This window comes from Euleptes europaea, chromosome 1 (genome assembly GCF_029931775.1).
Source record: "Euleptes europaea isolate rEulEur1 chromosome 1, rEulEur1.hap1, whole genome shotgun sequence".
Lineage (NCBI taxonomy): Eukaryota > Metazoa > Chordata > Lepidosauria > Squamata > Sphaerodactylidae > Euleptes > Euleptes europaea.
This window is the reverse complement of record NC_079312.1, coordinates 16,306,963-16,319,693: the sequence shown is the minus strand read 5'-3', so window position 1 is coordinate 16,319,693 and position 12,731 is coordinate 16,306,963. Positions and strand designations below refer to the sequence as shown.

The window sequence follows — 12,731 nt, the reverse complement described above, 5'->3', positions numbered from 1 at the left end:
TATTCTTCCTAACTGTAGCCTCTTGTCCCGAGCACAGGTTGTGCATCAAAACAATCAGATGCTGCGGCACACCCAATTCTTTTTAAACCACCCATATCTTTTCTTGATCCACGGTCAAAAGCTTTGTGTAATCTATGAAACACAAACTGATTTTCTTCTGAAATTCTCTCCTATACTCCAGTAACCAACATAAATTTGCAATATGATCTCTAGTGCTTCTTCCTTTTCTGAAACCAGTTTGAACATCTGGCCTTTCTGGTTCCATATATGGTACCAGTCCTTGTTGTAAGATTTTGAGCATCACTTTACATTTACTGAGCATCACTTTTCCCCCATGAGAAATTAATGCGATGGTCTGATAATTGCTGCAATTTTTGACACCTCCTTCTTTGGGAATTGACCGTTTTCAGACTGTGGGCCATGGTTTTGTTTTCCATATTTGTTGGGATATTCTTGTCAAGATTTTGATGGGCTTGGAATAGCTCTATTGGTTGTGTACATGCAACCAAAAGACTGGGCTATACCACACACACTCTCTCTCTTTACCAACAGAAAACTTAGCACTTCAACAAGAAATGTTATATTGTCAGCCTTCTTTGCTGGGCTTCTTTTCTGTTCCCGTGGATTTTTCTTTAATATGGGGGAGCGTTTGGAAACGGGACTCTCCTCTCTTACGGTCTGGAGTGGCGCAGTCCATTCTGCCCTCTCTTAGATCTGGAGTGGTAGAAAAGGGCAAGAGTCCAGTAGCACCTTAAAGACTAACAAAAATATTTTCTGGTAGGGTCAGTTTGTTAGTCTTGAAGGTGCTACTGGACTCTTGCCCTTTTCTACTACTGCAGACAGACTAACACGGCTACCCACGGTGAATTATCTTTCAGATCTGGAGTCTGCCTCCAGATTTCCGTCTGCACGGAACACGCGCGTATTGCTGTCGTGGGAACTGCAAGGGCCAAAGAGGTGGAATCACATCCAGAAGGTTGGACCTTCTTTCTTTCTTTCTTTCTTTCTTTCTTTCTTCCTTTCTTCCTTTCTTCCTTTCTTCCTTTCCTTTCCTTTCCTTTCCTTTCCCTTCCCTTCCCTTCCCTTCCCTTCCCTTCCTTCCTTGCTGGGGGAAATTGGAGAGTTTCTGCCCCTCCTCCCAAGTAACAGGGGTGGGGAGATATGAACCTGGCTGTTGTTTTGGGAAAAGGCGGACGCCCAGGGCTACTCTGCTGCTCCCCTCCGCTTCATCCCAACTGGCCTCGGACTCCCCCTGGAATGTGAAGGGAGACCCCTCCCCCTCCCCCTCCCCCTCCCCCTCCCCCTCAAATGCTGGCCAAAGGTGTGCAGCAATCCCCCCCCCTCCCCGGCAGCTGCCCCTTAACTGGCCGCTGAGCGCAGCAACGGGGAGTCCTTTGCAGGGAGGGAAACGCCCCGTCGCTGCTTTGGCAAGCGGGGAAACGAAACTGAAACTCTCTGCTTCTCCCTCCCGCTTAGCAGAGGCAGCCATGGCGGCGGAGGGACCCCTGAAGGAGCTCTGCGAGGAAGCCTCTTGCTCCGTCTGCCTCGAGTTTTTCAGCGACCCGGTGACCATCGCCGAGTGCGGCCACAGTTTCTGCCGCGCCTGCCTGATCCAGAGCTGGGGGGCGTCGGGGGCGGAGGCGTCCTGCTGCCCCCAGTGCAGAGGGAGAGCGCAGGAGGGGAGCCTACGGCCAAATCAGCAGCTGGCCAACTTTGTCCAAATAGCCAAGAAACTCAGTCCTCTGGAAAGGAAGGAGGAGAAGCGAAGGGGGCAGAAGCGAAGGAGGGGGGTCTGCGAGAAGCACCAGGAGCCCCTGAAGTTTTTCTGCGTGGACGAGGAAGCCCCCCTCTGCGGGGTCTGTGACCAGTCCCAGGGGCACAATGATCACGAAATCATTCCTGCGGAGGAGGCTTCCCAAGAGTACAAGGTTGGAAATTGACAAGGTGGAGAATGGCGGGGAAGATCACGTGTGGGTCCTTTCTAGCTGAACTCCTGGGTGCCCCATAACACTTTCGTAGGGAAACACCTTGGGCCCAAACAGGGAATGACAACATCTCTTTGTTGCCCGACCCTGGCTTGGCAGCTCCCTTCCTAATCTCCCTCCCTTTGTGCTCAGGGGGTGCTATTAGGACGTTGGCACTCTTCAGGGCTGGCTGCCTTGATGTTTGGCCAGCTGATTGTCCTGCCGAGCCACCAGGGGGCAGCAGCCTATTGGTAGAAGGTTTAACTATCTTTTCCCTCCACACACAATATTCTTCCTTTTAAAAAAAAATGGTAGCCTGGAGTTGATGTTAACCCTCTACCCAGGGGTTGCATGGGGCGGGACATCCTACACTTATTGGGCTTTGATGACAGTATTGCTTTATGATTTATAGTTAAAAGGAGCAAACCTCAATGTTGGGACTTTGCCCCCCCCCCCCCCGGATCAGTTCTGCAATTGTATGGAGATTCTGCACAAGGAGAAGGAAGAAATTCTGGCACATAAAGCCAGTATCGTGAAGGAAAGCCAAGACCTGCTCGTAAGTGTCCTTATTGCTGGGAGGCAAACAGACAATGGAAATGGCCATGGGGGGGGAGGGGACGACGATGCCGAGTTAAAAATGCAGAAAGATCAAGCGAGAAGGGAATCCCTTCCCATTCAGAATGGCCTGGTTTCCCACAGAAAAGTTGATGAAAGGCAACATAGAATGAACATTTGTAAATATTACGGGGAACACCTTTCCTCTTATAGCTCTGCAATAAAAAAGGGTTCTGGAAGTAACCATTGTGTCTGTGCATGGGGGAGAGAGATGTGAGAAGCTGCAGGACATGTTTGAGTTTTGTTAAGTAGAACTACTCCAAGAAGAAAATAATGCAAAGATAATTCACGTGTACTTTGGATGGATCTTTCTGAATCTTTCTCTTTTCCTACCCAGTTTTGATGCGATCTCTGGGAAAGTCAAAAGTGCCCTTCTGATAGGAGTCTCCTAAGGTACCTCTTCCCACTGCAAAGACTGGCTGTATTTTTCTTCTTCTGTTTCCATCTCAGAAGCAAACCAAAGGAGAGCGGCAGAAGACAGTGACCAAGTTCAGGCAACTGCATAAGTTTCTGGATAAACTGGAGAAGCTTTTGCTGACCCAGATGGAAGCGGGGGAGAGGGAGGTGGAAAGGAAAAGGGACCAGCACCTGGCCGAACTGTATGAGGCGCTCTCCTCTCTGGACAGCCTCATCCGGGAGATGGAGGAGAAATGTCAGCAGCCGGCCAGTGAACTCCTGCAGGTAAGAGTGTGGCAGGAACAGCCCAGGCTCCCATTTGGGAGGAGGCTGCCTCCAAACCCTTTCTGTGTCTCCTTCTGCACCATTTCATCTCCATCTAGGGGAAAACTCTACCCCCTGGAAATGCTGTCCCCCCCCCGAACCCTGTCCCTTTCCCTGATAGACTGAGGCAACTTGGCTTCCATCTTGGAAGCAGAAGTGTGTTTGTGTGTCATCCAACTGTCTGGGGAAATACATGTAAATCAACCCAGGTTCACGGGTGGCTCTTTCCAAACAACCAGGAACGAGGGTCATAGGCAAGATTTTTCACAGCAAGTTTTAAAAGGAGGATGGCTTAGGGGGTGGGGAATGTAGCTTATACTGGTTGCATGCAGATGGGTGTACAAAAATGCCCCCCACAAAGAACGGCAAAAACAAGGGGTGCAGGAGTGGCATTCACACGTGCTGGCACCACTATGCCTGCTGCTGCCAATCTGTCACATCTGTGCCGATGCAATGGCTTTTGTGCCCAGACCCCCCCCTTTTCCCTGCTGAGCCACACGGCAACACTGCAGGGGAAAGGAGGGGGGAAAGCCCATCAAGGGCTCCAAGGTGACAGAGTTTGGCTCTTCTCCCCTCAGTCCCTGCGGCCCCCATCTCTGCCCCCATCAAGCTTTACAGAGAACGGCAAATGGCTAGATGGCTCTAGCGTTGTAACAGTATAATGATCTGCTGCACTAATTCTTAGCTTTTCTTTTAGAGGAAGTAAAGTGCAAGCTGCACATTTCTAGTTCTAATTCTGTAACAACAAGAAATAAGTATGAAAGCTGGGACCAGTATGTTGTTACAATGCAACTGTAACACAGCTATTTTTTTTTAAAGCCTGGGAAATGCCCTCCAGCGTGGAAAGAAGGAAAATAACAGAGATGCAGGGCTGAGGCACGTAACGTTGCTGGGAATGCCTCTGCCTCCACAGGCAGCCACAAGAGCTACAGACCCTATTCTGAGGGATTCCTGCCTTCCCCATGAGGGAAAATCCCTTTGTGAAAGTGGCCACTGTTGAGTCATCAGAGCAGATCGACCAGCTCAGCTTTGAAATGGCCCCACTCTGTTGATATTAACCTCATGGAGATTTTCTCCTACTTTTATGGAGGTGCCCCCCATCCTTCAAGTGGGGTCTGCTTCCTGGACACAAGAGAAAGGCCAGAGCACAGAATCTTCCAGGGTCTGAAGGGGTCTTTCCGTGATGGCCTTTTAGCAACCATTGAGGTCTGTCTTTTTCTCTCTCTCTCTCTCTCTCTGCCACTTTTCTTTCGGATGCCAGAAGCATCTTGCAGAGGTAAGTGGATCTTTCTCATTAACCTTCTTACTGCTGGGAAGGGTCTGGGAATCCTGTGAGGAACGTGGCTTCCTAGAGGCATCTGGTTGGCCACTGTGTGAACAGACTGCTGGACTTGATGGGCCTTGGTCTGATCCAGCAGGGCCTTTATGTTCTTATGTGGTCCTTCATGATCGTGGCTGAGGGCCAAATCAGATGTAATTAAAATCATGGATCTCCAGCCATCTGTCAGTGGCAAATAGGGTTGCCAACCTCCAGGTACTAGCTGGAGATCTAGCCAAAAACGCTTCTGGTTATGGTGATGTCATGTGACCTGTTTCCTTCCACTGTCCATCAGCCTCATAAGAACATAAGTAGAGCCTGCTGAATGAGACCAGTGGTCCATTTAGCCCAGCATCCTGTTTCACACAGTGGCTAAGGAATGCCCCTGGACGGCCAAGAAATACGGCACAGAGGCTGAGGCCTTCCCCTGCTGCTGCCTCCTAGTGGTGTTATTCAGCAGAGGTTGGCTGCCTCTAGCTATGGAGGTTCCCTTCAGTCACCAGGTCTCATAGCTGCTGATGGACCTCTGCTCAATGAATCCACGTAGTCCCATGTTAAAGCTTTCTGTGTTCATGGCTATCACTACCTCGACCTGCAGGGAATTCTCAACAACTTCATTGGGTGCCCCTGAGTTCTCCTATTATGGGAGAGGGAGAAAAAGATGTGGGGTTGGTGTTCTTAAGGCCAAACTTGATGTTTGCTTTTTTCAGAGTTGGATCTGGGTTCCCCTCAGCCACACAGAAACTGTGGGGAAGGGCTGTGAAAAAAGGAAATAAGAGGTGCAAAAGCACCAGAGGTCTGGAACAATGATTCAGAAAGAAACAAAAAATACCAAAGTGTGTATAATTTATATTTAAAAAGTAAAAATACAGAGGGTTATCCTGTAAAAATACAGAGGGTTATCACACTATATTCAACAATTCAGCAATTCTCAATTGCAGTACAAATATCTGTTACATACATCATGTGGTAATTCTAAAGAAAAGAGTAAAGAATGGAAAAGCACACAACAAAGGCAAGATGCTGGCTGGTTCCTTTTCCGAATCTTCATCAGTCTTGAAATACCTTTGAGTAGGAGGAAAGAAGTTTTTCTTTTGAGAAATAATATTCTACATATTATGAACTTACCGTTGAAATTTCACAACTGGTGCAAAGTCGTTGTTCCAAACCTGTGGAATTTTTGAACCTCTTTTATCCTGTTATTCAGAGGTTTTGTTTTTCTCTTCTTTGTTAAAAAAAGAAAGCAGAGCCCATTTGGTCTCGGAATGCTGCCGCAGGAGAGGAAGGGCTCCTGCCTCCCCCTCCCAGGCATTTTTCATGCTGAAACAGCCCCCACAAGGGGAATCACTTCCCCATTTTTGCATCTTCACATGCACAAGATAGTCCGGGTGAAGCAGCAAAAATGGAGAAAGAACTCTTCCCCCCCCCCGTCCAGTTCCAGCACAGGAAAATGGTTGGGGAGGGGCTGACAGGAGCCCTTCCTCCCCCCTTTGATGATGGTCTGAGCCCAAATGGTGTCTTTCTTGTTTTAATAACCATGCCCCTCAGCTGCTGTGTGGCTTTGGGGTCTCAGGAGCTACAGCAAGGTGGGCGTTGCTCTCCGAAGAGCCTCCCAACTGGCTCTGCTTTTAGCCTCAGCCTGGGTCTCTTGGATTTCTGCTGATTCCTTCCTCTGTTTCTCTGATCTGCCTGGGGTGGGGTGGGGATTGTGAATTGGATGGATGGTATCTTGAAACGTTTTTCTCCAGGTATGAAGAAAAGGAGGTGTTTGAGAATCCAGTGGCTTTTCTCATTGCACTGAAGTGCCGCATCTGGGACTTCCCGGATTTAAATCCCCTCTTGGATGGCATCAAGAAGCAATTAAAAGGTAACAAACATAACAACATTAGAAAGGCCATGCTGGATCAGACCAAAGCCTATCAAGTCCAGCAGTCTGTTCACACAGTGGCCAGACAGGTGCCTCTAGAAAGCCACGTTCTTATAATAATTATTAATGTTCCTATCTCCGGATCATTCACCTTTATATAAGACTTCTATAAGCATTCATCATCATGTTTTTTCCCTTAGCATTTCACAAGCATTTACTTTTTCTTGGCATTGAGACTAATGTGTCTCTAATGATAATTTGGTGTTGAGAAATCACTATGACAAACACAGCTATTTAAAACAAACAATAAGAAACTAGGTTACATATCTTGCTTATCTGCTGTAACACTGTCCAGTTACTAAGTTTGTTTCTATTACGCTTTTGTTATTCTTTGGTCTTCTTCATTATCTTGTTGCAATATCGTCACAGCAGTTAATTCTATTAGTAGTTCTGTTATATAAAACATTCAATTCTACTAGCAGTTTAATACATTAACTCTATTATGACAATAGTATAGTATTGAATACCTATAACATAAAATTAATATCATGATTTTCAACTTTGTATAATCTCTTTGTTAAAGTATCTCCATAGCCTCTTCAGCTAGGCAGCCAGAGCAGAGACATTGTACTGAACCCCTTCAGTGGATACTGAATGTAAGACTTGGCACTCTTGAACTAGTTTTGGCAGCTTGAACTAGTGTTCAAGTGAGAGTGAGCCCTCTGAGAACTGCTCCCTCTAATATTAGAGAGAAGTCTTAAGGATTTTAAAGAGAACCCTCAATGATTCCAAAATGGGAACATTCTGCAAATATACACAATTTGACATGTACACAAAGCTCCCATATGTCAAATCCTGCAACATTACTTCTTAATCTCCTTTGGATGCCTCCCTGATTTCATTCTCCCTCTCTAGATCACCCTGAGCTTTTTGGTCAGGGGGCCGATAGAACATCCCCAATACTAAAATGAGTCCTGATATTGTCACTCATGAGCACTCTGTGGACAAGTCTGCCCCTTTTATGGTTCTGAGTTTTATTAGGCACAATGCCCTCCTTGATGTACACAGTAACATCCCCTCCAATGCGCCCTTCCCTGTCATTTCTATAGAGTTTGTATCCAGGGATGACAGTATCTCATTGGCTCTCTCTCTTCCACCAGATTTCTGTAATGCTTACTATACCTGTGTTTTCCCTTAAAACCAAGCACTCTTAACTCCACCATTTTTGCTTGGAGGCTTATGGCATTAGTATAGAAACATAATATTCCATTTCGATATCTTCTTTGTCACCCTTGGCCCACCGTCCTTAGCATACTTTCTGTGAAGTGAATCTGCAGTCACTCAAAGTGACTAGTGAAAAGAAATGTGAATATTTCCACAATAGTAAAATTTGTGAAGAATTTTTCTCAGAAATTCAGAAGAAATATGTACACATGTGCCATCAAGTCACAACCAACTTATGGTGACCTCAGAAAGAGATTTTCAAGGCAAGTGAGAAGCAGAGATTTCTTTGCCATTGCCTTAATCTGCAGAATCTTCTTTGGTCTCCTATCCAAGTACTGACCCTGGTTAGCTTTCAAGATCTGATGAGGTGGGGCTACATAATGGCACCTTCTCTCCCCAAGAGAAAAAATGATGGTATTATTAACTGTTGTTTTTGTCACTTTTGTTTCTTTTGCTTCCTCAGACACTCTGGATTCTGGACTTCACCTGCAGAAAGGTATCTTTTTCTTCATACACCAATCAATTATTTCTTAACTAAAAAACTTTACCTTACAATTTGTGTTCTTCTACTTTGTGTTTTTGCAGAAATAACATTACTGGAGAGTCTTGTTTTGTTCCTGAACATCCCTCCCTCCCTGCCAGAGCCACTTCCTTCTTGTTTTGAGGAGGAGGTCTGTCAGGGTGAAAGAGAAGGTGAACTCTGAGGGAATGAATGCCTCCTTTCACCTACCTGCCCCCATATTGAAGTGATGGGAAAACGGTGCTGGGCATCAGCCCTTGAGGGCCTTTCAGAATCCTCCCCATGAGAGGCCCAGACCAGGTTGGGAATCCCATTTCTCTCAGCAGATTTCCCTACCTGCTTTCCAGGTTTCCCTCAATTTCAAGGTGCTATAATTTGTGTATTGGATTCACAGTTTTTTTTAAAGCTACATTTCTGGAATGGCAGTATATAAAGGCAGAAGTCCAGCTTGCCCTGGTGCTGTTATCCAGTTGTTCACACACATTTTTTGTTTGATGTTTGGGAGAAGAACAGGAACTACGTGCCTGTCACTCACAAGCTTCCTCTTCAGCCTGGTCTTCTGCCTCTCCAGCTGTCACTCGGATGCATACTTCTGGGCAGGAGGATGCTGTCTCCTGAGTATATTTTAGAGTGAATCCAGGCAGAAGGAAGGCAGATGTTTTCTAGTGCTGTGAAATGGGCTCGGGAACTTCCGTTTGCCGCATTCATGTATGCAGGTTGAATGTTGGCTTAGCTCTGTTTTGTTCCGCGTAGGGTCAGTTGTAGGTTGTTTTAAATGACTATGTTTTCAAACAGCATTTATGGTATATCGCAACGTATCAGTCCTTTCCCAAAGCTTTCAGTAAAGTTGCAGAACTGGTTTTTGAAGATGTATCTCCAGGATATTTGATGTATGGGCAGCAAGGTCATTTTCCAGCCAGTTCTGCCTCATTTAAAAGTTAATTCAGCTTTAAAATGTGTTTACCCAGCTGCCAAATTTGCAAACATCCGAATAGGGCAGAGGTGTCAAACATATGGCCCGTGGGCCAGATCTGGGCCCTTGAGAGCTCTTATCCAGCCTGCAAGCCAGCTGAGGCAGCCACCCCTCCTCCCCCAGCTCCCAATTTGGGTTGCCGAGGCATGGACCGACCCAACCAAGTGACAATTGTGAATTAGGCCCTTGTAACAAATGAGTTCAACACCCTGGAACAGCGTTTTCAAGGCTCTGCAAAATATACATGAGGCAAGGAAACCCATTTTTGATGCATGAGGACATTTGTTGCTTGGCTGAGTCCATAAGAAAGATCTTTGTATTCTTCTGCCAAAGTTGGGTATTGAGACATTGGTTTTTCCTGCTCAGGGTAGGTGATGCTTGAAGTTTGATAGCTCTGTGATGGTAACTCTAGTATAGAGGAGGTTCCAATTGGTAATATTGCAGCTCTTCTTAAATTGCCATGGAGGATACCACAACAGGGCTTAATTTTTGCAAAGTTGTCAAGTTGCTTCCGCAGGAGCAGGGAGGGGACATGAATGAACGCCCATTTGTGGTCAGTTCTAGCTTGATCCTGGCCATCTTCTCACAGGTTATTAGCCCTGGGTTCATCCTTTTTGGGAAGTGATTCCCACCCCCTGCTTCCTCACCACATTTTACACCTGGTGGGGTTTCCCAGGTCTTCTCCACTTTCTCAAACCTGGTTTTCAGTAAAGCCTGGATGGCTGCTATGTGGGTGGAAAAATTCAGATTTTCCCACCTGCATGGCAGCCATTTTCCTGACCCTGACCTGGTGGTGCTATTTCATTCCCCTACCTCTGGGGGGATTTTCAGTTTTTAAGAAATAGGCAATACTGTCATAGCATTATATAGATATAATGTTTTATCAATACGTGTACCTGGTTCTCTGCATTCCCAGCCTTCATTAAAAAGTAAGCCTCTATACCTTTCTGTTGTGACAGTATACAGGGAAAGGCATCAATATAATGATGCGCCACTACTGATTTTTTTTTTCATGACAAAGCCCCGGTGGCCCATTGGAAGGGGGTGTGTGCTGCTGGGGGACTGGAGAAAGAAAACTGGTTGGGGAAACCTGTCATGCAGAAGCCCAGTTCTTGTCACTGTGCTTTATCATTAGCTACACCAGCAACAAGGAAACCGCACAAGCCCGTCCCTGTGTGGAAACCACTGCCGAAGCCCCTGGGTCTCTCTAGAAGACAGAGAGTTTCAAGGGAACGTCAGTCCTGTTCTGTCTTCCTTCCCCCGAGTTCCCTATGCTGTGAAGCAGAGAAACTATTATTGGGGTGTTTTTGATTCAAGGTGTTCTGGGAGACACCTTGAATGACAGGAGAATATATCATTCTTTAGAACAAATACTTGAAGGTTGGGTTGAGTAGAAATGTCATTCTTGGGATCCAGGAAAAACTTGTACAGCCGTAGTGGTCCATGGAGAACCTCCAAACAGTTGCAAAATTCATGTAATACCTTCATTATTTATTATTTAAATTGGAACAAACATTGTATAAGCTTCCAAGCACACCTGAGGCCTACATCAGGGTGGATGTTATAATCTTTAAAAAGACAGACGAGTGGAAGGCAGATTCTTCAGGCTGTGGTGTGAAGGTCTGATCTCGCTTGCATCCTCTGAGGGGGGCAGGCAGGACATCAGCTCCACTTTACTGCTGTCATAACCTTACCTTACAGGACGTTCCCTGAGAAGCTGCATTTAGTCCAATCTTTGTTCTTTCATTGACACATAGAAACCATCCCAATCCCATCCAAAATGGTCCCAAATGCCAATTGAGAAACACATCTCCCTGGCAGGCCAAAAGAAATGGAAACCCCCTTCCAGTCTCCATGTTTTATTCAGAGTCAATGAAAGCCACATTCAGTGGTATCTTATTACCCGTTTTGAGATGTATCTCAGATCAGGACTAAGAACCACGACCAGTTCAACCCATTCTGTTCCCTTCTCATTTTCATGTGATTTGGGTGTTTGTGTAAATGCTCTCTCGTGTGATTTCTTACACACACACACACACACACACACACACACAAATCCTGTGACTGAGATATCCATGGTCTCCTGCTTTGGGATAGGATGTGGTAGGAAATGGGTTGTGTTCTATGGGGGGTTTTATGTTGATTTTATCTGTCTCCTCTTGAATCTCCCAGGAAGGCTGCTCTGCCTTTTAGCAGGTCAGGTGAAGGCGGGAGAGAGTCTGTGAATCCAGGAGAGGGTTATGAAGAGGTGGGAGCAGGAGGAGGACGCAGAACAGGGCAGAGGCGGAGAAATCTCCTGGCTGAAAACGCTTCTCTTCTTGTCTCCTCATTTTCCCCCAACAGTAAATGTGACTCTGGATCCGGATACAGCCAACATCTACCTTGTCCTGTCTGAGGACTGGAAAAGCGTGAGATGGGGAGGAAAAGCTCAGTCTCTGCCCAGCAACCCTAAGAGATTTTCCACACGTAGTGCTCTTCTGGGCCGTGAGGGATTCACAGCAGGCCGCCATTTCTGGGAAGTCCTTGTGGGAAGTGAGGAAGGCTGGCGTGTGGGGGTGGCCAGAGAGTCTGTGAGGAGGAAGGGAGGGATCATCTTTAGTCCTGAGGAAGGGATCTGGGCTGTGGGGAAGTGGGGGGGTCACTACAGGGCTGTCATAAAAAACCAATATCCTCGCCTGACCCTGACCGGGGAGCCCAAGAGGATCCGAGTCTGCCTGGACTACGCTGGGGGCCGAGTGGCCTTTTTCGACGCTGACCGAGGATCCCTGATCTATGAGTTCTCCGGAGCCTCCTTCCGTGGAGAGACCCTCCTGCCCTTCTTTTGGGTGTGGGAAAATGGCCACCTCAAACTCTCTTCTTCTTAAGACCCTCCTCTCCACACCAGGAGCACCAAATGAGGGCTCTCCGGGGCTCCCAGACCCCCAAACTGACTGGAGTAAAAATTCCCAAGATTCCCCCCCCCCACTTTGTATCTTATTTCTGACAGTGACAGAAACACATTTCAGTTTGTCGTCAAGGAATAGAGACACACACACCCGGCCTCCTCCGGCCTCCCATTCCTCTCAAGCCCAAGAGGAACAGACAAATATTCTGGACTTTTCTCTTTCCTTTGGTTTCCTGGGCACCACCTGTCGAGATTTGCCTCTCTGTTCATCTGCACCGTTTCTGAAGGGCCCTGAAGGACCCTCTCCCTGTCAAGACTGCCACATTTATTGCTGTTATTGTTCAGTTATACCAGTGGTTGAAAAGATGTTACAGTTATGATAAAAGTTATGTTACCTTGAAAACTGTGCTGCCTTGAATTTTTTTTTTTGCTGGGGGGGGATTTGTTTACTGATTTGAGCCCCCCCCCCAACTCTCCGGTTGGAAAGAAATTCAGGAGGGGGATTTGCGTAGCCAGGGTCCTGCTGGGTTAAATGTTTCTCTTCCTATTTTTTTGAGTCTTTCTTAATCATCATAAGCCCTTTTTATCCACACAGCTGTCTCTGTCTCTCCTTTAACTGGGTTTCCACCAAACTGGGTGCTCATAC

At 46.7% G+C, this 12,731-nt stretch overlaps 1 protein-coding gene across 1 annotated transcript; it reads left to right on the top strand.

Moving 5' to 3' along the window:
- Window positions 1-1,487: 1,487 nt before the first annotated feature.
- Window positions 1,488-12,065, top strand: LOC130494044 (E3 ubiquitin-protein ligase TRIM7-like). Its single transcript, XM_056867680.1, has 7 exons — window positions 1,488-1,928; window positions 2,431-2,520; window positions 3,030-3,268; window positions 4,561-4,575; window positions 6,366-6,484; window positions 8,172-8,204; window positions 11,545-12,065. Exons 1-7 carry the CDS (start codon window positions 1,488-1,490, stop codon window positions 12,063-12,065), a joined length of 1,458 nt encoding a protein of 485 aa, XP_056723658.1.
- Window positions 12,066-12,731: the final 666 nt, after the last annotated feature.